Source organism: Accipiter gentilis, chromosome 22 (assembly GCF_929443795.1).
Source record: "Accipiter gentilis chromosome 22, bAccGen1.1, whole genome shotgun sequence".
NCBI classification, from domain to species: Eukaryota; Metazoa; Chordata; class Aves; order Accipitriformes; family Accipitridae; genus Astur; species Astur gentilis.
Window position 1 is genome coordinate 8,504,213 of NC_064901.1, and position 25,219 is coordinate 8,529,431.

At 39.3% G+C, this 25,219-nt stretch overlaps 1 protein-coding gene across 5 annotated transcripts in view; it reads left to right on the forward strand.

Moving 5' to 3' along the window:
* The first annotated feature begins 10,247 nt into the window (after positions 1-10,247).
* The window catches only part of PRKD1 (protein kinase D1), a 150,109-nt gene continuing 135,137 nt past the window's right edge, over positions 10,248-25,219 (forward strand). For 2 of the 5 annotated variants that reach the window (XR_007509124.1, XR_007509123.1), the window contains exon 1: positions 10,248-10,719. Coding sequence is in view for 2 of the 5 variants with exons in the window: in XM_049825131.1 (XP_049681088.1) it covers positions 10,522-10,719 (198 nt within the window). In the remaining 3 variants the exon portion in view is untranslated. Of the gene's footprint in view, positions 10,720-11,655; positions 12,924-25,219 lie in introns of those variants that run through there. The other 3 variants (XM_049825131.1, XM_049825132.1, XM_049825133.1) reach the window with 3 other exon arrangements.

Here is a 25,219-nt window from a genome sequence, read left to right on the forward strand (position 1 = left end):
TCCTTCTCTATGAGATGTGATCCTCAAAGTATTTTCAAGTCTACAGTTGTATCTTTGTGCTCACAAAGAATCCAGAGAAGCTCCTTGCTAATCTTGCCACCTATGCAAAATCAATTGGAGGACTGAGTTTTATACTTGGAACATAAAAGTATTTATTTGATATATTTAAAAGACAAATCCAGGCTTGATATTCACAAAGTTGTCTATTTTTCTCTCCTAGTTCTGGAGTTAGCAGAAAATTGTTGGTAGCAAGTTCTCATGAAATGAGAAAAATAATCTGCCTTATAGAGCTCTAGAAGGGAGATTTCAGAGACAAATATATTATCTTGTCTTTACAACACAGACCCAGAATGTTAGCCTCATACTTTCTTGTTGAACCTAATAATGTGTAGTACAAAATGTACAACTTTTAGAAAATCGTCCACTCATGTTTGGAAGATATCCGCATATGAATTTCTCCACTTTCTTTGAGAGACTCCAAGGGGAAAGATGAAAAAAATGTGCCTTATTTCTATAAGTTTGATTTCAACTTTCAGGGTTTTTTTAATGTCATCTGTTTTCTAAAAATTCTTTTATTCTTGATAATATTCAGCTTGATCAAGATCAGTTTACTTATGTTTATTTCTATATCCTCCTGTTTGTCTATATTTCTATCTAATTTCACATTTTTATATTCTCTTATATCCCTGAAAGACATTATTCTAATCAAGTTATTTTTAAGATTCTCTTTGCATGCTTCATTGTGGTAAGATCCATTAAATTTAAGCATAATCAAACACAGTTAATCTGTCTGAAATGTCTTCCTACTCTATCTTATGATTTCCTTGTTTATATAACCCAGGATGACAATGCTGCAGCACCGGGCTTCATGTCGAGATGTTTGTCTATTATGACAAGGAAAAGATACACTTTTTTTCCCCCTGTGATCAAGCCTAAATTGTGGTTTAAATGAAAGGGCATTTTCTGCTATTACTTAGGAAAGTATTCTGCAATTAAGTCTTTTTTTATGTGCAGTTATTTTTCCTATCTTGGAGTAAGACACAGGAACAGAGGTTTTGTTTCCTGCGTGTATTTAGTTCTATGAGATTATCCTAAATAAACAGATGATGCAATTGGTGTAAGAGTGAAGTTTCATTAAGTTATTTACAAGGCTTGTATGGAACAACTTTTAGTGCTCATGGAGTATGTAGCATGTGGTTACATGACCTACCAGTCTTTTATTTATTGCATATGAAAATGAAATTAAGTATTTCTTAATTTGAATTCCAAACTAAAAAAGCTATGATAAAATGAAGTTAAGATTGCAAGACAGTGACTTTAAATGAAAGGAAAATACAGTTCTAATTATCTTAGAACCCAGCCTGGTGAATTGTTAAGGTTAAATTTTTACATCCAAACATTTTCAAGTAAGAAACTGTGATGCACAATTGTAGTACTCCTTGTAATAAATTCCTTTCCTGTGAATCTTCCTTCTGTCCATTCTTACCTTCCTCTTTCCTGCAGGTTCCTTGGGATCCCCTGCACCATTCCATTCCTTCATCCTCTCCCCTCCTGTGTAAAATACTAGGTTTCCCCATAATGTCATTCTTAGCTCTGGCTTTTCAGTTTCATGCAGTGAAACCAAAGCAGCAGCAGCAACCAACTCCAATAAACATTAAAAGATCAATGACAATTTAAAGCTATTGATTCCCTATTCCTATGGGCAGCCTCTCTTAACTCATTAAATCATTACAAGTAAGGAAACTCGCACAAAAGAATAGAGGAGCAGTGTTTAGTGATTCTTCTATATCTATTGTCTTAATAATACCACATAAGTAATACCTGGGCCTGTATGTGGTCTTAGTATTCATGCAGCAATCATTAAATAATTTAGGTTAACCATAATTTAATTTATTCTAATTATATTGTATGCCAAATTTTGTGGATAAAAATGTTAAACCACATAAAAGTATTGTAAAACCAGTTGCAGTGGGACTAACTACTCTGACAAGCATCATTTTATATACCAGTGCAGAAAGTCAGTAGTCATTTCAGGAATATCTAGCTCCTAGGTAAATATCTAGCTCAATTTTAAAACTGCCTGTAAACCTGCATCCCTTCCATATTATCAGACATTGCTTAGAGCACAAATAAGACTCTGCCATCCTTACTTATCCTTGGTCACTCTGTATGTTCTCTACTTTGACTCCATAAGCTTTGGAGACAACTGTTGATGGATAGTTAACAGCTTATAATTTTTCCTTTAGGCTGTATCTGCTCACAGAAATAGTATGATGCCCATTCCTACAGGTCAAAATCATGCATAAATTACAACAAACGTATCTGATTCTGCATGGGCAGTACTCTTACTCCAAGGACCTGGATTATGTTTTGAACTGCCAAAGAATTTCAGTGGAAATGACATGGAGGCCTGGACAGCAGCCACAAAAATATTAGTGTTAAGTAACAATATAACAAGTTCCTGATGTGTAAAAGAACAAAGTTTGTAAATCGGTTATGCTTGTATGTATTAATAAGTGAACAGTACTTCAAGAACTTTGCTATAATAAAAAAAAAAAACCAAAACCTAAAATACAGTATAACTGATTTTCAGTACCATACATATTTTACTGAATTATCAATCTAATTTCATGAAAATTACCAAAACAGAGCAAACATACTAGCTGCTTGTTGAAAACTATCCCCAGCTAAATACTAAAAATCATGTAATCATTTCTGAAGAGGAAACAGCTGTTATATACTATTGCAAAGTCTGACTCTCAGACCCAGAAATTTCAGGTCACTGCAGCCCAGAATTGTGTAGAATTGTGTGACAGTGACATTCAGGAGACTGTTTAGTGAAATGGTGCTACGTAAGCGATAAAAAAGTGTCCTTCACACAGAATACATTATACAGAAATCATCTAAGAAGCAGCATTAAGAAATTTCTGAATAAAACCTGTGCTGTGTCTTCCTTTAAGGTACAATGACTCACTCATTTCCAGTATCCTCAGAATGGGAAGCATGTCTCTCAGATAGCAGTTTTAAGCAGCAAGGACCACCTTGTTCCAGAAGTATGGTGCTCCTAAGAACCAGAGAGCTAGTGAGGACAATTTGCACAAATATGCACGAACAATGCCAAGATACTCATGCTTATCTGAATGCATCAGTTATTCTATTGTCAAGCCATAACAAACATCCTCAAAGCATACTTTGGGATAAATGGAGCCTGTCCTATCCCAGAATTTTTCAAGTATAGTGAGGTCAGCTTGGAGCACAGAGGAAAAAAAAACACCAAAAAAACCTCTTCCCTCTCAAACCAGCACACTTTTTGCTCAAAGAGAAGAAACAGAACATGCAGACATTTGACATAAGAAAGCTTTATCCTGCAATCTTTCAGATCCTATTTTAATGTTACTCTATTGCCCTGATTTCAGCTGGGATAGAATTAATTTTCTTCCTAGTAGCTGGTACAGTGCTATGTTTTGGGTTCAGTATGAGAAGAATGTTGATAACACACTGATGTTTTCATTTGTTGCTAAGTAGCGTTTAGACTAAGTCAAGGATTTTTCAGCTTCTCATGCCCAGCCAGCAAGAAGGCTGGAGGGGCACAAGAAGTTGGGAGGGGACACAGCCAGGGCAGCTGACCCCAACTGGCCATCAGGATATTCCATATCATGTGACATCATGTCTACTATATAAACTGGAGGGAGTTGGCCAGGGTGGGAGTTGCTGACTGGGGACTAACTGGGCATTGGTTGGCAAATAATTTCATTGTGCATCACTTGTATATTCCAGTCCTTTTATTATTGTTATTGTCATTTTATTATTGTTATTATTATAATTATTATTTTCTTCCTTTCTGTTCTATTAAACTGTTCTTATCTCAACCCATGAGTTTTTTTCCTTGATTCTCTCCCCCATCCCACTGGGTGGGGAGAGAATGAGTGAGCAGCTGCGTGGTGCTTAGTTACCAGCTGGGGTTAAACCATGACAACTATCTTGTACGTCCATGGTCAGTTTGCCCAGAGATAGGCTTACATAGGCAGAAAACAGTTTTGCCAGCCTAAATCAGATTTTAATTTCCATTCCCAAGATATTAAAAAAAAACCTGGGTTTTTTTGTGATCCATTTATAAAAAATACTACATTGAGTTGTGTCCAATTTTTAAACTTGAGTTTTGAAGCTTAATGTTTTTAAATGTTTTGTCCTAATTATCTAAAACATTTAGCAGAAAGTCATGGAAGATAATACTCCAAAACTTTCCTTTTAGAAATGCTGAAGCAATTTCAACAATTGGAAACATTTTTTAAAAAAACCAGCAATAAACCAAAACAACAAACAAAACAGTTTGGGAGATTTACTGTCAGTATTCACATCAACCATTTAGATGTTAAAATGTTACAATTTTCTCATGGAAATAAGTAGCTCATCAGAAAATCCCTAACCAGTTCTACAGCTAACATTTGCTTCTTCTCTCCAAATAAATGCCCAGGAGCTTATCTGTAAAACTATTTTGCCAGTGTTCAGATATCACTCCATTTAACTTACCAGTTCAGCCCCTAACATGATACCGATCCCAGATCCAGATTTGCATTTCCAACTCTAGTGTCCTTTTACTTTCCATCACAGCCTCCACATTTATTCTCAATTTCATTCCATTGTATTCATCAGTCTGTTTTTCTCTCTCTTCCTTGGTTAATTTTTTTTTTCAGTGCTCTGCTTTTGAACCAAATGGTATCTGCTTCAGGAGGGAAGTTATGGAAGCATGCAGTCCACTTTAAACATCATTTCAGCATCTGAAAACAGCAGAAAACAAAAATGGTTTCATTTTTGTAGATCTGTCTTTAATAAAGCATGTTTTGCTGCTTAGTATGAATGCAAATATGACAGTCTGTATTGAACTGTAGAAACAGTAAAAGTTCACATATACTTAACATAAACAGATTTGGCTGAAAGTTCAGTGTTAAAATCTACGTCTATATGAAGAATATGTAAACCATATCTATATATGAGAGCCATTCCTTGTAAAAGATGAGGTTTCTGCTAATGTTTGTTAGTTGGAATAGACAATACATTATCTGCATTTTGCAGATCATAATATGATGAAAAGTAACTTCTGGAAATATTGATCCACTGCCAACAGAAAAGATATATTGGATAATGCTGTCATTCATAATGCCTTTTTTGCAAGCAGGTCGCCAGTGCAGTCACATTGTTAATAACCGTAAAAAAACCACAACATAGTAGGGGGCAAAAGAAGTTATAGAGTATCTAGATAATTTTGAAAATAGTGTCTGATAAACCTAGAATAACAGGCTAGTTAAATATCTCACGGAAGCAATCACAAAATGATATTCTTACCTTTGAAGATTAGTGAACAGGTAAGATACTGGAAGATTCAGAGTAGAAAAAAAGTATTTAGGACATTAGTGATGTGTGAAAGTAGTCTAGAACAATAAAAAAAATGTAAACACTGGAAGACAACAGTGAAATCAGTATCAGGCCAGCACTGATTTGTTGTAAAAGACAGATCATGCCAAACTAATAATATTTCCTCCTATTACAGAGCACAAGCAGTAGGTGTGATGTATTCTGACTGATGAGGTTTTTGACACAGTCTCATAAACAATTCTACTGAGCAAACAGAGCAAATCAGGCTGGGAAGAAAACATTATAAAATGGACACAAAACTAGTTGGGTAATAACACCCAAAGAGTATGGGCGTGATGGAATTCCATGGGAGTCTGTACGCCATCCCATTTTATTCAATCCTTTACTAATGACTTGAATAATGAGTATACCTTTTAAACTCATGGATTATGCAAAAAGCAAACAGACTGCAAATGCCGTGGAAGCACTTGTGATTTGAATTCAAATGATCTTGATAAATTGGTGTAATGACCTAGAAAAATAGGATGGGTTTCTTTACAGATGTGTGCAATGCAGGATGCTTGTGCAGGAATAATCAACTTCAGATATACAGAAACAGGAACAAAATAATTACTTAGCAGGAAGAAGTCTGCAGCTTACAACGGACTGTGCTCTGGATGCAAGTCAATATGCCCAGAAGGTAGAGTGTTTGAAAATATGGCATTGGGATGCCTCATTAAAGCAGTAAGCCTAGAGGTGTGTGTGTGATTCAGGAATGTGTGAGATGAGGGAAACAGAAAAATTTTAGTGGTAGAATGCAAAAATGAGCATTAGCCTGATTCAGCAACAAAACGTGTCCTTGCCTACTTTAACATTTGATCTGTTGTTGCAGGTCGAGGTGGTAAATTTTCAAGGACGAAAAGTTATCTTCAGCAGCAGCTTGGAAAAGTCCATCTTCCACAGGCTCTTGTTGAGTGTGGAACAGCCTATGGAGTCCAGCAGAGGTGAACAAGTGGAAGTGACCTAAGGAACAAAGGGTTTATGCCAACTCACTTTCTTCCTGGACAGATGATGCCTTCCTTCTGAGGAAGAAAAGATAAATTTCTTTCAAGGGAGAAAGAAAGATGACTATCTTTACGTCTTTGAATTCGTGTGTGCTGTCACAGGTAACCTGCCTGTTTTTTTCTGATCCCATTAAAAACATAACAAACATCTAAAGGCAATTATGTTCTACTCTGACCTTGGGAAACAAAGAAGTTACCACTGTACTGGGCCCAAAAAGTTTGTGTGCGAGTAAACTCTCAGTCTAAATTTGAAAACATTAAAAAAGGTTATCTGCCACTTTCTTTGCTTATTCATTGTAATGACTAATCATTTTCATGATTAAAATTTGAGCTTTATTTCCAGCCTCACTTTCTATCCAGCTTCCAGAGACTGCTGCTTCTTAATGCTTTCTCTGCTTTATTCCTATTCTTTTATCCTTGCCAAGATACACTATAGAGTATACTGCCAAGCAACCTGTTGCAAAATACCGATCTCAGAACTAGATGTGATGTTCCACTATCAGCCTCACAAAACGAGTAGTAATCATCTCATTGTAATCTCCTGTGTTCTACTCTCTACATAAATGTAGCAGAACTAAATTTTAGGTCAACAACTTTGACCTAAAAACTAACACCACCTATGTCAAAGAAACTGCCTTATAGGACACTCTCCATTGTTCAGGTATATCCTGCATTATTCTTTGCTAGGTGTTTGATTTTTTTGAATTAAAACTATGTACCATATAATTACTTGTGTAAAAGACCAGAACTATAAACGTATAACTGGCTGTTCAAAAAGGATCAGTTACATAACAGACAGAGAAAAGAAGAAAGCAACAAAAACTTTGCGAAGGGGATGTTTTTCTTATTCCCAATGAATAGAACAGAATTCTGTCTATACAATGTAGTAGGCCGAAAGAAAAGAAAGGTAACGGTTTCAGAAAGGCATCTAAGTGGAGGGTCAAGTATACAAAACATGAGAACATACAGAAACCACTATTCATTCTTCGTACTGTACTAATACAGAGTAATTAGAAGTAACATTACAGCAACTGTACCTTGGGGGCAGCTGGGAGAGGTTTTCATGATGTAATGTTACAGTGACTGCTGACTGCCCTCTTCCTGTATGTAGCTAGATGCATAAAATGTGTAGCCATGCACAGCAAACTCATTTTTCTCCCTGCAAGTTCATGTGGCAGTTCATGTACTGCTTAACTGATCTGTACAGGTGCAGCGAAACCTAAACTTCCAGCGGTTTTTCCAATTGTGAATGTACAGATTGGCTCAACCAGGCATGCACACTGTATCAGGTCACAGGGAAGAGAACAGACTGCTGTGGATGGTCTTTTCCCCTCCCTGGCATCAGTGCAATAATTCTCCCATCTGAAATGATCATGAAATAGATGACATTTCAGTCAGTACAACAGGGCAGGTTGTACTCAGGATCACATCATGTGATTTCATGGAATCCTTTTATAAATAGCATTTGTATATAACTGGCTGACAGTGTTGAAGAAGTCCTGCCCTCCTCTATTACAATCACAAAGGTGTATTCGACATGGCTGATACACTAATCGAATGACTCAGCAACCTACAACTTTTTAAAAATACTGTAATCTTTCTTTTTGAAGAAAAGCTTGTGCCCATGTCTGCACAGAGGATGTGGATCTGTGGGCGAGTCACAACCTATGAGCTCTATCACTAGATTTCACAGAATTGAGAAAACCAAGAATATATAATTCTCAGCATTGCTACTGCTACCTCTCCTCTGGTTATTTTAGGAGTTGCAAAAGAGCTGTAGCACAGTGTATAGTAGCTAAGGTCATATACGGCTGTCATTTTTCCACTCTTTCCCTTGAAAGCAAATGTCATCATGTGACTCAGGCTGTAAAATGCTCAATTATGTGACCCTATAATTAAGTATGGCAAGGTCAGGAGAGAGGGGGATAACTCACTACCCCTATTACCATCAGAGCCACATCTGCTTTTGCCACAGTGATCTGTAAGGAAGAAGCACTCTGGGAGTAGCTGATGACACTTATGACACTTTACTGCATTCAGGGATCACCTGAACAGTGAAGCAAGGCTGCAGGATCTCTTTCAACAGGAGAGAAGTAGGAACTACAGCACTCGGAGAAAAACTACCACCGGCTACCTGATGTGGCTCTGGCCTTGCATTTGAACTTATGATGACAGCCAGCCAGGGATGGCAACTGGACCTCGCATGCCCTTCCTGCTACAGATTCACACAGGGACCGCACAGTCCTCCTGTGCTGACTCCTGTACAGAGTAGCCGGCTGGGCCGTGGGATCACGGGAAGCTTGCAGTAGTTACAATGCCTCCGCAGGCTTTGACATGGGAGGATAAACGTACATTCTCCAAAATATCCAAGCACCAAAACATGTAGTGTAAGGGGAGCTGTTGGGAAACAGCCCATCACAAGGCTAACCAGCATAGCCAGGGTACACTACTGTACTGAAACCGATTCATTCCTAAGGAAATATACTGCAGACAACAGCAAACTTAACTATGATTTTCAACAGCAAAGTCAAAGAATACGGTTGAAGATGATTATTACTGCTAATGTGATAATAAAAAGTCTAAGTGGGACTAGTAATCATTGCATTCTAGAGTGCTGACATTTTCAGCAGATTTGGTAGTCTGTGGAAGGTGCAGATTAAAATGCAGCAATTTCAAAAGAAAATTCACCAAAGAATAAATGGATTCAAAAATTTATATACATTAAGGCGCTGTGCGTGTGTGCAAATCCCAGGCGGGAAACAAGCTGACAATAGTAAGATGAGTCCTAATAAGACAGCTGATCAAAATGAAACAATGCTGCAGCTGTACATTTGGTCAAAAAAGCAGTTTGTAAAGAAACGGGCTGTAAATTTGATCAACCGCTGTACTTACAAACATACATTTAGTACCGCCATCCTTGCAGGCGCCATATATATAGCTTAAGAGTTTCTCCGTCGGTACCTAAAATATTTACAGTTCACGTTTCCCATTGCCTTCACAGACTTCCAAGCGGAGATTAGGGATAGACTTTTTAGACTAAACGTTGCCTGCCATCGGTGCTGCTTGCACAAACAGGTGGGGCTTGCGCTGATCCCGAGAGCTGGGGAGAGTAACTCATCCTGGGTTTAGGTGGCAGGGAGCTCCTCATTAGCACAGCCTCTACCTGAAACTGGAAGCTGTTTTAGAGAAGAGATGGGCGTGAGCTGTCCCTTGTTTCTTCCCCCAAACCTACGGGGGCTGCTGGAGGAGGAGGAGGCACCACGGTGCTGACCGGAGCGGCTGGCCGAGGTCAGGCCGAGGAGCCGGGTCCAGGCCGGAGATCCCGCTCCCCTGTCGCTTCTTTCCGTCCTCGGGGGCAGCGGCCACCACCCTGCTCGGGAGAGGCCACCGCGCTGCCTGCCGGCGAGGGAAAGCCCCGGCTCTCCTCAGGCTCTGCCTCCACCTGCGGCCCGGGAGGGCGCAGAGAACCGGGCGAGGAGGGATGAAGGCGGCTTTGAGGTACTGCTCAACGGGGGTGACCGGGAAAGGGGAGGCGCCCCTCCCCCCCTCCCCCTCAGCACGGCAGCCCGCTGACTGGGCCGGGTGGGGAGACCAGACACGGCTGAGGCGAAGCCCCGCCGCGGGGGGACCCGCGTAGGCTAGGCGGCCCGTGGACCTCGGCGCCGAGGTCAGCCCCGGCCGCCTGTCGGGACGCGGCCGCCGTGTGGTGGCGGAGCGGCGCGGCGCGGCCCGGCCCGGCCCAGCTGGGCGGCGGGCCCGTCCCGGCGGAGGGCGCGGCCCGTCCCGCCCCCGCGCCGCGCACAGCGCCAACAGCCGGAGCGGCGGCAGCACCACCTCGGCGGCGCTGGGCCGGGCTCCCCCTCACCCTGCGCGTCTCTCTCGCCGCCTTTTCCTGTCTGCATCCTCCCCGCTCCTCCGCCCCCCCCCCCCCCCCCCCGCCATTTTCACCCGGGAGGAGCTCGGCGGGACTTCCCTGAAACTTCGCGGGGGAACTCGCCCGGCGCCTCCGGGGCGCCCGCAAACTTTCTACCGCGGCGCCCGCCTTCCCCCCGCTCCGTCCCTGACCCCTCGGCTCCGGGGCGGCGGCTCCGGCGGGAAGTTTTCGATGAGCGCCCCTCCGCTGATCCGGCCACCCAGCCCGCTGATGCCGCCGCCGCCGCCGGGGGCTGCTGCCGGCGGCGGCGTCGCCTTCCACCTCCAGATAGGGCTCAGCCGGGAGCCGGTGCTGTTGCTGCAGGACTCCTCGGGGGACTTCAGCCTCGCCCACGTCCGGGAAATGGCTTGCTCCATCGTCGACCAGAAGGTAAGAACTGTCCCCCCCCCCCCCCCCCCCCGCCCCGCCGCCAACCGAGCCCCCTCCCGCCGCTTCCCCCACCCCCCTTAGAGCGGCTGCCCGTCGGCGCTGTGGGTGGCTGTGAACTTTCCTTTCCCCGGCCTCCCAGCGGCTCGGCTCCGGGGCTAATTAGACCGATCGCAACTTTTCCTGCGCCTCTCCTCCTCTGCCGCCGGCCCCGCTTCCCTCAGCCCGGCCCCCCGCTTTTCCTCCGCCGCCCCGGTGCCGAGGAGGCTCCGTGCGGGATGCTGGCATGCGAGCTTGACTTTTATTTTGTTGGCAATGGATGCAATTAGCTGTACTAATAGCTGTTATTAAAAACAAACCCCAGCCGGATCTATCTGCCTCCTTTTTAACGCGGCGGAAGGACGGGGTGGGGGCGGGGGGGAGGCAGAAACCTGTCAGCTGTGATGGCAGCGCGGCGCCCTGGGGCAGTTTGCGCGTTCTCCCGGCCTTTGCTGGGAGAGGAAACTTTCCACTTAAAAAAAAAAAAAAAAAAAAAAGCAAACAGCAACAAGGAAAAACCAACCGCGAGAGCCCAGGATTCAAAGCGGCGCCCAGCGCCTCGCACGCCTTGCCCGTGCCGGGCAGCCCGGCGGAGCCGTGAGCCGGGGTGTGTGGGGGGGTGGGGGTGTCAGCGCGGCGCTCCCGGTCCTGCCTGCCCCGGGGACGGTGCCAGGCCGCGGGGCTGGGCGCCGCGCCGGGCGGAGAGGGGCCCGCGGCGCAGGCGGCCGCCGGGTGCCAGCCCCGGGAGCTGGCAGGTGGCCGCGGCGCAGGAGGGGGCTGAGTCAGCCCTCGCGGGCAGCTGCCGCGGGCGGCCGTGGGTCACCGGGCGGGAGCGGGGGAGCGCCGGGCGGGCGGGCGCTGCGGTGGCCCCGGGGAGCAAAGGTGGCGCTCGCCGGTGCTCCTCTGAGGCGGTAGCATCGCTAGGCGCAGGTCGCCAGGAGTCCGGTAGAATTGGCGCGGCGCGCCAGAATCCACCCCGCTTGCGGCTGAACCTCCGCTGCCCTCTGCCTTTTCCGATTTCGGTGTCCTAACAGTCGTGTTGTCGACTAAAATAAAGTTTTACTTTGTCGGTGTGTGCTGAGTGAAGGGCCCAGGTGAAAGTGTCGTAGTGATTGCAAAGGGTAAAAAAAAAAAACAAAACCAAAACAAAAAAAAAAAAACCCAACACAAAAAAATCCCTTAAATAGTCGGGATGCAAAAAGTTGGGCTTTTTTCCCCCCCCTTGTGTTTACTGAGGTAAACAATTTCAGGCAGGGCTTTTTTTATCTTTTGTTAAAGTTGACGGCTTTGCCTTATGTCTGTTTGTAGGTCCCATCAATCTGAACTTTGTTAAATAGTGGATTTTCCTTTTTTTTTCTTTTTTTCTGAAGAGCAACTACTTAAGTGTTTTCAAAAACGTATGAAATATGCATCTTAATTTCTTAATTTTGTATTTTTCTTAGTTTAAGAAATGGTTACCTGCTTTACTGAATTCAGTTCTGAAGAAGGGCCGTACCCTTTTGTTTGACATTACCATATTTGCTTTCAGAGCTAGGCCAAAACTTGCTACTTGGTCACATATACATTAGAAACAACTTAAATATGTTTATTATTTCACCATTCGTAAGTTATTGTGCTAGCAATAATGGAAATGTTAAGATTGTTGCATGCATTGTTTATGTTTTTGTGCTTGAGTAGTTTATTAATTTAATGGGTTTACTATAAACTTGAGTCTTATCCTAATTTCCTAACAATAGACCATTGTCTAAAGAAAACTAAATGCATTAGCCTGTGCTCAAAGAGTCAGACTTATTTAAGTACTGACATAAAAATTCTGAACACTTTAATTTGTTGGATTTTCCTGACTACATGGAAGAGAACATCATTTAGCTGCTTCTCTGCAGAGCACACTTGAATGAGGAACTTTCTTCTAGTCACGGTTTCTCACAGCCCAAATGCCTGCTTTTCCAAGGCTGTTGAGAAGGAAGTGGCTCAAAGAAAGGGAAAACTGGAAGAAAGATAAGCTTTGTTGTTTGTGGTTTTTTTTTTTTTTTTTTTTATTGTCAGATGGTGGCTTCTACCTCCTCCACTCTGGAGATTAACTCGTATGTTATTTGGTCCTCAGAATCGGCATACTGGCAGAGACCCTCTTTTCAAAAAGATTATGTGGATTCTAGAACTGTTCCAAGGTAGCTTTTTGTGTGTTGTAGATTCACGATTTTCTCTTTTCCTGAAATAATTTGAAGCATTGCTCCCTCTTGATTTTATGAGAAAGATGTATTTGCTTATCTCAATCAAGCAGGAGACTATACTCTAAAGAATATTTTATTGAACTCTTGCAGTATTTTCAAGCTTCTTTGGGTCTATAAAGTGGTGGCCTACCAGGTAGCAATTTTGTCCCAAAGTTTCTGTTTTGTCTGGTTTGTTTAAGCAGTATATAAGGATGAGAAAATGTGATTTTGTTTTTCTCTTTGGCTGTTGTGTTAGACTGCTAAAATCAACTCTGTCTCTGTGGTGTGCTGTTAAATATTTAAGCAGTCCTTTGGTACACAACTTTATTTTTAGGATTGTGCTGAATTCTCTTAAGTATCAATGTCAGATGATCTGTTTATAAAGCCTCTTCTGTGGTAATGTGGGTATACCTGATTCAAGATATTTATGACCCTTATTCTGCACATATTTATACACCAACTTAAGGTAGTGCTACTCAAAATTTTATGTTAAATTGAACTAAGCTTCTCAAAATGTGAGGAGTGGAGCATATTTGGGCGTGAATAGAACGTTAAATATAGAATGTGTGTGTGTATATCTATATTTATGTATGCATGTGTGTATATATGTATAAACCCACCACATTTCTATGTCTTTATATGGTGGTTTTATATATAATATACACTGGCATGCACATATATAAAACTGTTACTGCTATGTATAATTTAGAAGTTTATATTTAGATACAAGTATTTGCATATATTTACACTAGTGGACTTTAAACAGCACCTGAGGTGCAAAGATTAGGTTTTCTAATTTTGGTAGAGAGTGTAACTATCATTAATAATCTAACGTATATGATGTAAAAAATGGAATGAGCAAAGTGTGTCTCTTTCTCCATTGTCCATGAGAGGCATTCTTTCAGGAATCTCATCCCGAGATAGCTGTATGGAAATTTTCTTAATAAATCTGAACATGAAATGGTACATACCAGTTTCAGGCATGAATTCAAACACATGTAAATCTGTTAAGAACTGCTCTGAAAACAATGAAATTTGATTCCTTTGAGTTTGTGTATTTTGTCTTAGAACCAGTGACATGAAAACCCTGAGACTTGTTCATGCGGGGTTATTTTTCTTCAGTTTGAAATGGAATTTTAGCATTTAAATGATGATGTGGTTGAGAAGAAATGAGGATCAACTGCAAAATGTGTGTCAGTGTTTGACTTGTGGCAGAGTCAGCCTATAAGAACAGTGGGAGGATATTGTAAAATACAGTCTTTGTTTTCTGAAGATAAATAGTTTGAATTATTGCCCTTCTGGGGTTAGCTGCACACAATAGAACCACTTCTCCAGGGCAAAAGTGTAATGCAAAGCGCATTAAGTAGGGATGTGGCATAATTTTAATTGTCTGCAATTACCATGTTACCAAAGACTTTTTACTAGCAAAAGACAAAGGAAGGAATCTTTATACAAAATTTTATACAAATTTATACAATTTAAATTCAAAGGGGAAACTAGTTATTATTTATATTTTCTGTTTGTTGAAATTCTTTGTCATTGTTATACCTCACATACAATGTGTTGGGCTACTGTAGTGGCATTGCCAAATTTTGAAAGCTTTGAGTTTTCAAGTGAATATATCATACAACATTATTTGACTTGAGAATGTGGGTTTTATAAAACAGCCCTTAGGTCAGCTGTTAAGATAGATGTTGGCTAGGCCTTCAGCATTTGAAGGCAGAGAACTTGCAAGGAATAGGAAACACAGACAACAAATACAAGAAACAAAATTTGATCTGAAACAGGGGAAACAAAATTTGGTCTGTATAGACCATGTTCAGACTGATTTATAAAAGTAGTGTTGTAGATCACTGGTTTGGATAATTCTGAAATTTCACAGTAGGGAAAAAAAGCAATAAATGGAAAGTAGGCCATATTGGGAAGGGAAAAGGATAAAAAGAAACGTAATAAAAAGGTGGTTCAAGTGGCATACTGCTGCTGGAATACTGTGCCCAGATTCACCTTTATGTGAGGTATTTAGTGTTAAATTAGGAGAATTGTCGCAAATCAAACCAAGAGCCTTTTTAAAGTATTCCTGAGAATATGTTCAGGAACAGGTATGCATCCATATGTGCTTCTGGTTGTCCTTCGTAAGAGAAATCTAACTTACTCTTAAATAAATAAAATGGGAAAACAAAAATAAGCTTAGCTTTATTTTCTCAGGCTGGAATCTCTAAACCTGTGGTTTAAGGGAAGAAGGGAGCTTTTCTAAAGGTTGACATGAAAATATGCTTAACCTTTTCTGCAAGGGTTTCAAGCAGCCACGGAAAAAATATGGGTTTTTTTTATACAGATGATGTTGATGGTGTTGTTTGTTTTTTTTTTTTTTTTCTTCCCCCAAAATCTACAAACTCGCCTAAAATAAACAAGAGTCTGGTGGTAATGAAATAATTTCCTTTGGAGTGGAATAGAGACTCAGGGTAAAGAGTATACTAGATAGAAAAAATTTTAGCCTTGGGTTAAACAAAGAAACTGTGACAGGTTACCATGCTGACCAAAACTCATAGACCTTCAATCAAACACACAGATGTAGACATTTCATATATTTGCTACGTTCTTGGCTATAGTCACAGTCTTCATATGTTCTGGAAAAGTTAATACAGATATTCTGTTGATCTGTTAAACTTATATTCTCATGGAGTCTTTAACCGGTGTACACTGGTAACAAAATGTTAATAACTGAAGTTAAAAGGAAGGATTGGATAGCCTATACTAAAGGATGAACAAAATGAAATCTTCAAGCCTGATCTTGTATTTGTAAAAGGAGACCAGGCAATGGTTATTGATGCAACAATTCAGTACAAAGGTAAACTGTCATCATTGGCAGACTCAGCGGCAGAAAAAGTAAAGAAATATTGCCATCTTAAAAGTCAAATTTAGGAATTGATGAATGCTAAAAATATTAAGGGATTCCCTGTGGGCACATGAGGTAAATGGTATCCTGGCAATTACAAAGTGTTGAAAGCATTTTTTCTCAAATTCCCGACAAACTTTTTCCCCTTAAATGAGTCTTTCTCTGCACTGAATGCTTCCTTCTGCCTGTGTTGTGAAAACACCAAGTTGTTAAATTTCATTTGAGGAATGTGAGGTGCCTTGTCGTGATGCATATAAACATATTCCAAAGTGAAAGTACTTTTCTAATAATCTCACTATTTAAAACTCAAGTGAGACTTTTGATGTTTGCAGTTTAATCTTTTACTGACTTTACATTTATTATTCTCCACCCTGGAAACTAAGTCAGTGTATGTAATGTTAGCTTGTAGATTAGTTAAAATTACTTCTGGAGCACATGTGAGAAAACACTAGGAAGAGCGTAACTTCGATGAAAGGGAGTCAGTCTGAATTTGTTTAAAGAAAGTGTGGGTTTTTTAAGAAATGCTAACTTTGTTATCTATCCCCTCAGTGATCTAGATGAAGAAAATGGGTCTAATGCTACAAACTGATCTAGAGCACTTGAAAAATTCCTTGCCAAAGATTAAAGGCTATCGAATGAATTCTCATAGAATAAGAAATAAGAAGGAGCTTTAGATAGAGGAGAGGCTTGTAACCAAAGCAGTTGACATTTTAATTTTTAAAGGAATTACAAAAAGAGTCTTGTGTTGATCTTGCGTTAGTCCTACTGATGGTTCCCCCAGGCCATAATGATTTTAAAAAGGTAGATGAATAAGCGTATGAGATGCTTCTCTCATTGCTGATGAGATGCAGCTCTTTTGTCAGAGAAAGGATGGAATTTATTAATGAAGTTGCAACATTTCCCAGACAGAAGTGGTTATGTAGACATAGTATGATATACTCAGTGAATTTGAAATACCTCATGTCTGACTGTCTGTCTGATAGAAGACTGACTGGGCATAAACCACACAGATGACCTGAAAATGCACAGTAAGCCCAGTGTGTCCTGAAGGTGCAGTGGGTGTACTGCTTGTACGCAGGTGGTGTGTGCTGTGGATTATGTGTGAAATACCTGGTATGTGTCAAATCCGTGTATGGATTTGCGCAGACTTTGTCCCCAGGTATTCTCTCATGATTTCTGGAAATCCCTCACAAACATCCAAGACTCTTCTTATGTAGATACCCCCCACACACTGTGTTTTGAGAAATCTGGCTGTATGGTTACCATGTGTGTTATACTATGATTACCTGCAAGGAAACAAGCACACTTCTTGAAGTCTGCATATTGTTGCTTATAGTTTCTTATTTTTACTGTATTTTGTATATGAAACTATTTAAATTAAAAACTTTTGCCAAATGTATGTTTGCCTTTTTTAGTGATGCTGTGCTAGCAGTTATTTTAAGGACATCTGTGGAATTTTTAAGGTGGCTGTGTGAAATTAAAAATTACAACTCATAAAGACAAATTAAGTACAGTGAGACCAAGAGTTGTCCATCTCAAGCAACCTGTGATAAACATGTGTGTTTGTAGGTTTTTTTTAAAATTGCTTCTGTACAGTGCTACTAGCTTCTTGACTTTGCCCTCTGGTTGACATCAGATAGGTTTATGTTGACATTACGGAATATGGCTACAGTTACACAAATGCAATTAAGTATATAAATAAAATATTTCTCCCAAGTGTTTATCCAAAGCGTAGGTGATCTATTCTCTAGAAATGCTTGATTAATCCTCCCCATACAACAGTGTGGTTGTGTGTTTGTCTTTAGTCAGTGCCAGCAGTTGACTTGTATTTGGCTCTTGCCGACTGGAGGAGGACTCTTTCAAGTTGTCTTCTGGAGCTACTATATGCTTCTTGCATAATGTCAAATTGTCAGTTTTGGGATTAAATTGAAATCTGCTTTAGGGTGTGTTTGAGTAAAAAACTTTTTTTCATTTTTCAGTGTCAGACTTCAATGTCTCTTACAGAGGGTTGAATGTAGAGGTTCTGCTAGAAAGGCTACCTGAATTTTGTTATCGTTTCTCATTAACCCCAAAAGAATGTGGGTTATATGAGAATAAAAAATAAAAAAATCCCCATTTTGTTGAGATATCTTTTACCTCATCTTTGACAGTGATTTTCTTTCCATACACATTATCTTCATTGTGTTTTACCACTTTGTGAGAGGAGACTTTTGATGCAATGCCTTTCTATGCTTGGCTGGTGGGGCACTCAACTGGCATAAGCTTGGATGCCCAGCATGAACTTCTTGGGGCTCTACCCAGACATCACCTTTGTTTACTTTCTCCTGGCTCGTGGCATCCTTGTGAATGTCCAGGATTTTGCAGACCCAGCCAGATTTCTTTCACAGGCTTTCAATTTTCTTCTTCTGCATATGAGATATTTAGTACTGCTAAACAGTTTCTTGCTTTTTGGGACTTTTCTTTCCTTTTAAATATTTTTATCCATGTAACAGTCTAAGATGATGACAGACTTTGTCACTCAAAAACTGTGTATACGATTTAAAATAACTTGTACATATCTGTCTTTGAACTTTTAAAGGATAAAATCTTGAAGTATGCACTTCAAGTCAGCTACTTCACAAAGCAGATTTTTTGCTTTCTAAATCCCCTTCTAGTTTTATCTGCTGGAACAACATGTGAAGGTTAGAAAGGTAGCATAGTGTATCATGCTATAATGTAGAGGTAATAATGTGGACATATTACAATGATACATGCACAGACATAAAGTTAAACATAAATTGCATTGTATATCGCTGTCGTTTGCTTTTTCTTCCTCCATGTATTTGTGGGTTCCTTCTGCTTGTTCCTTGTAATTTTGTTTTCTTCTTCAGCTGAGGAAAACTTGGTAAAGAGGTAAGCTTTCACTTCTCCCACCATGCAACATGTATATTGCTATTGTGATTGTTGCTCTTAGATAGCCATAGCGTGCTGTGTGTGCCTCTTCAGCAGTCAGAACCAGCTCAGAAACAGTGTTACGATGTTAAAGCTATAATGTAGCTGGTTATTTTGATCAAAATTTGTCAAATACCAAATTTTAAAAGTAAGAAACATGAACATACTTCATCTAATCTGGATCTTGGCTGTTTCCTCAAAGAAAAGAGGCGTTTAGAGGCTTTTATTAGTGGTCAGCATGAAAAGGTCTTTCCAATGTAATTTTAAGCACAAAGTGTACGAAGAGAAGCTGCAAACCATGACCACGGTTGCCAACTCTAAACCTCTGTCTTGTACACTTTAAAAGAACCATATCTGAACATGACCTGTGCAGTCTGAAAGCATGTTCTGTTTCTTCTCTCAAAGTTATTAAAAAAATCAACCTTGAGAAACAATGTAAGAAATAGTTTTTGTTAGCATCTTGTCAGTTGAAAAAGTGCAGACAAGGCACAGCTGGCACTGGGAGCAACATTCTGGCTATGAGGCAGTTTGCTTATCTTTAAAACCAGCAACTTCCATATTGCCTAAACTTTTTCCTACCACCTGAGAAATCCTTTTACATAAAAATAGGAATTACTAATGTATGTGGGCCATAATGGTGAAGTATACCACGGTCTCCCTCTTTGCAGCACCGTATATCCTGATGTAACTTATGGATGCTAGGCTAGGGTCTATATTCAGACTGAAACAGTCCTGAAAGCCCCATAGATCTTTGGGCCACAAAGGGTTGTTTATGGGATTTAAACTTTTTAAATTGTGCTTTTGAGCCATGGGATGAGGGTCCATGGGGTGAAGGAAACCCCACTCATAAGGAGGACAGTTTGAGTTATCAACGCTGTTTTCAATGTAGCTGTAATAATATTGACATTTGACTCTGGAGTTCAGTCCCCCTCTGCATCAGCTTTAAAGGCTTGCATTACAGGTTTGCTCTCTCTTTTCGTGATGTGACTCTAGATGTGCTGACCATGCTGTCTGGTGTTGTAAGTGCTGATCTTATCAGTCTGAGGATTTCATATTGCCATGCAAAATCAACTACATCTAGGAAAATGTGAAAATTGTACACTAATCACAAAATGCAACCTTTCGGATATTTGCAATATGTGTGAATTTATGCATTTGTTCTGGTACATTTATTATACCTACCTCTAAAGAAGGAATGCAGCAGTATGTAGAATATGAGTCGGAGTCTGTCCAGTTCCAAACCCACATAGTTTTCACTGTGGTTTTTTTCCCAAAGTGTTGGCTGTCCTACACAAAAAATTTACGGGGGAAAAAAAAAGTGGAGTGAAAATTGAAACAATCTGCTAAGAGTTTGTGTGTGTTTGTGTGGGGGTGGGGGGATTAGATTAGGGGAGAGGATCTCTTGATTCTAGGCTATGTGTTTTTATCTTCATTTCCCAAGGAAATTTAAACTTTGCTGTCTGTATGTTATCCTTCTCATGTAACAGAATGTCTTCTGGCCTGTTTGTCACAAGAAGCTTGATAAGTCATTGTAGCAGAAAGAGTTCAGGTAACCAGCTAACAGATTGTTAGGCAGAAAATATGGCAAAATCAAACAATTTGGGAAATAAAATACTTGTGTTCTACATCCAGAAACATATATCTTCAATCTGTGTTTAAGATCATGCTTTTTTTTTTTCATGCCATGTGAACTTGACCCAAAGAATGACACGTTTTTCAAACCTACAAACAAATGCCAGTGTCTTGACTTTCAGTTCTTAATCTAGGTTAAATGATCATGCAATGTAAACTTGCTCTTTCTTCCTTCCATTTGATTTCTTTTATTTGACGGCTGTCACAGAACTGAGGAGGTTCTGAGCTGTGTTCTGGTGCTGAATTAGTTCTTGATGTGAACTAAATATTTTAGGAGGAGTTACAAAGGTGATAGAGCTAAACTCTTCTAGCTAGTGACAGAGGCTGAAACAAAGAGCAATGACTGCAAATTATGATTTGAAAGAGATTCATGTTGGACATTGAGAAAAAAAACTTTGCTAGGAGAGTAGTGCAGTACTGGAACAGGGAAACTTACTTCATCCTTTGTTTTTGGACTTGGGTAAACAAAACCTCATGTTGGAGATAGTCCTGCTGTGAGAAGTCAGACTAGATAACTTCCAGAGGTGCCGACGTTTTTGTGATTCTCAGAGTATGCAGTTCATCACTGTCAATAATTAAACTAATACTCAAGATCAAGTAGTGGCATTACCCTATCAGACACAGCTAAAATTTGTTCAGCAGTTGACACAGCCTATATATAGCTTTAATCAATCTATGGTTTTTGTCTTCATGCTTCGTGTTGTATCTGTAGTTTCTTGTTTGTCTCCAATTTGAATATTTAAAACCTAAAATTTATATCTGATAAAAATTAAGTTATAGCTGATAGTTATGTATACCTACTAAAGAGGAGGTGGAAAACAGTTGGAAAACACTATTTCTAATGGTGCTTTTGAGTCGTTTATGTGTATGTTTGTTGCATTAACACCTAATAGATATTAAGCAGCCTGTGTTATGATAGAGCCTTATTGTATGCTGTATTGTGTACAGAGAAACAGTCCCTCCCTTCAGTACTTTGCAGTGAAGGTATACTGGACAGCTGGTTATTACACCACATCTTAAACCATATGGAGTGATACCTCAGCATTAAAACCAGCAGCTTATCAGCAGTACCTTTGAAGAGTGAGAGATCCATCTTAGGTTGTGCACATAAGCACAAAAGTTCCTCATGGAAACTTGTGGTTAGTAAAAACCGCCAGCCCTTTCAGTATGAAATAAAGACCTAAAATCTTATGGCTTAGAAATAAAAAATAGTGTTACATAGGGGAGAGACCTGCTGAGTTATCTATCCTCGTGGAATGGTGAGGGGTCTGTGCAGAGATGAAAGGAAGGAATGATAAAATGAAGTAATACAGCCATCTGCTGCAAAGATTGCTTTAAGTGGAACAATGTGTAATTTCTCAAGGAAGGAAGATTTGCTTGAGAAGTGAACTGATGAGGACATCCTTGATTTATCTGTCCTCGCAGGGAGGATGTGTGCGTGTTAGGAATGTTCTGCAGGAAAAAAGATGCATTATTTAGACCCCACCTTGCTGTTAGAGCTTCGAGGGAAGGCCAAGGTAACGGGAAAGCTAAAGTTAGTGTTTGTTGTATTACTTCTTGGTTTTCCTCTTCTCCCTCCTCCACCTTTGCTCATTTTTCCTATGCTTCTTAACAGGCTCTTATCAGATAGTCACATTATGTAATTTAGGCATCTAAAGTTAATATCCTGGACTGGTAGACAACCATTGAGTAAACTAAAGGCATACAGTGTAAGCTAAAACTTGGCTGCTGATTTTTCAACATTATCATAATGTGCAATGCGTTCACACATGGAGCATAATTGTATGTGCAATTATGTGTTTAAATTTAAGAAAGTTAACAACGTTTTGGTAACATTCAAAGTAATATTGCATACTGCAGTCATATCATTTTGTTAAATACCTTGGTTTACCCAGAAGTAAGTGCTTTATGTTGTTACAAGAGGAAAACCAAATTTGTAGCAGTCTTGCAAGTTTCACTTTTTTTGGGTATAATGTAGATAAGAGAATAAGGATGAAATCCCTTTTGAAGGCTGAAGTGCGAAACAAGAATTTATAAACTTTTAAAGCTGCTGAAAATCAGGCCTGTTTGTTCAAAGATGGCCTAAGAGCATAAAAACTTCATATGGTGAGTTTGAAAGGTCCGCAAATGTCTGCTTCCTTATTTGAGGGGTAAATAATCAATATGTAAAAACTTGCCAGAAACTATTTGGAGATGCCTCAGGAAAGGATCTGAAAGAAAAAAACCAAACCCTTCATGGTTATCCCTAAAATACTGAGTGTATCTCATCTGTTGCTGATAAATGAAGCTGCATTGTTTACCTTTAATTTAGGAAGCATGTTTTTTTCTGTTAAGGAATCAATTTTTAAGTAATAATGTCACCATTTTTCCCCTCTCTTTAGCAGTACGGGAGGGAGGTTCTGAAAAACAACAAAAATCATTACATAACAAGAGAGAGGCTTCACAAAGGGCAAGTCAAAGCTTAATTTCCACCTTTTGAATAGGAGTGGATAAAAATCTCTCACTAGTGTGGCTTGATTGTTACCCCCTTCTCCTGAAGTGTTTCAATTGGAAACGAATGTTGAATGTTACTTGACATGTTGATATCATGCTTATATGAGTACAGACAAACAGTAAGACAAGAGTTTAAAAAAAAAAAAAAGTATTTAAGACTGAACCTCATGATAATGACAAATACATTTATAAAGATTAATAACTATTTCATTTATTTTAATCTGGCTGATGCTATTATTTGATTCCAAAGTTTGCATTCAGATCCTCATGACTTAAATGATCTACCACCTTTGCAACATTTTGAAAATACATGAAGTTTTAAATTAGCATAATCTTTATTTTTATTCTTTCTCTAGACATATAAAGAATTGCTTATGTGTGAGAATGTAGCATTACGAGAGAACTGCTTTCTCTTTGCACACATTATTTTGTCTGTATTGAGGAAATAATCCTTTGTATTAGAATTGTAAACATAAGCATAATATAAGTGTTAACACTTTGAAGTTTGCATGTTCAGGTGTATTGAAGGGCATTTCTGTGCTGGCTTTACAAACTGTGGTATTAGTGGATACAGAAAATACTGAATCTGGGAAACGTCTATTTGATCATTTCTTTGACTCCTGCTGGCCATGGATGCCACTGAACAAGTTACTTCCTTCCCTAACATATTAGTTTCCCTTTCTGAATGGCATATTGATACTGAGGATGACTAAATATGAATAAAGCAGGATTTTGACTGAGTAATCTTAACAGTATTGTTTACTCTGTGTAAAATATTTAAGGATTTCATATGTAGAAGTTTGTAAGTGATTTTTGTCCAATCTTAGAATTTACGGTACAAAGATGTGTCTATACAACCAGAAATATTGATGAATATGTAATATATCCTTAGAATGTTTCTAAAATGTTAGGCTATGATGATTGTTAGTATATAGATACTTGCTAGTTGTAAATAACAATTAAAAAGGATTACAATGAATTATAGTAGTATTGACTACAGTGTATTTTGAGGTTTGGTTTTAAATTGTGTGATAAATTTGTATGGGGTGTAAAATACATTTCTAGGTGTCTTTCTGATCATGAAAGTCTTGTTGGAATTCTGTGAATGAATTCTTGGGTCAAATACTCATATTTTGTGCTAATTCTACAATTGGGTCTGTATTTATTATAGTTTCTTCTGGTACAAAGAAGCTGCCCTTCATTCCAGTCTATTGTTAACTTTTTATCCTTTGTAATTTCTTAGTATTCTTCTTCAGTAATTTCCACAGAGATATACTGTGGAAGAGACTACTTTTTTAATGGATTTTTTGGTTAGGTAGAAAAATGTAACTAAAATGTCAACAGAAAGCAAATGTCAAGAAAGCGTATCTTACCTCTTTCAAGAAAAGAAAAGATGAATCATTTCTTGTATTGATAATTTTTTTTATCAATACAAGAGCCTTTGAAATGACAGTGTTACTGGATGTTTTTGAAACTTTTATTCTTCCTTCTTGTGGTTATATCAGAATATGGATATACAAATTTGTGTTTCAGGTGTTTCTCGGCATGAAAATGTGTCAGTTTACAGGAAAAAGCAAGGTGCTTTCACATAACTTTTTTTGATTCATTTGAAATATTTTAATACATCAAATTCTACTTTTTATGTAGAAAAATAAGATTTTTTTTCTTACTTTATTATTTTTTCTTTGTCTAAAAAAAAATCCTGCAAATTCCTAATTTTAAGGAGAGAATTTTTCTTCTTTTTTTTTTTTTTTTTTTCTTTTTCAAAAGTTGTCTTCAGCTCCCGGTGCCCTGGAAATTTCTATAGTTTTCTGATTTTTAAAGGAGTCAAAAATAGCTCTCATAATCTCAGTGACATTTTACTCTGATAATTTTGTAGTGAAAAATACAGAAACATCAGCATGATAAGGGTAGGTGACTTTTCTTCTTTTTAATCTTTGTTCAGTGAAAGATTCTGTTTTGAAGCATATGACAGGGAATGTTTTATTGAACACTTTCTATCCCAGAGGTTGTTCTGTTCATTGAAACAAGGAGTTTGTGCTGTCTTTTCCTAAGAAAGAAGGATGATAAAAGAAGAGTAGAAATGATGATTTGTGACACTATCACATTGCCAGTGAAACAAGAAAAAGTGGCCAAAACCTTTTTGTTGCAGCTTCACATTTCTTGTGACTTCACTGATGTGTAAGTGAGGAATTACATTATAACAGTTAAAACCTCACTGGAAAATTATTTTTAGCAGCCCATTATTATCAGAACGGGGGCATACAATTTTCATAGTCATCATAAAGATGCTGCTGTAAAC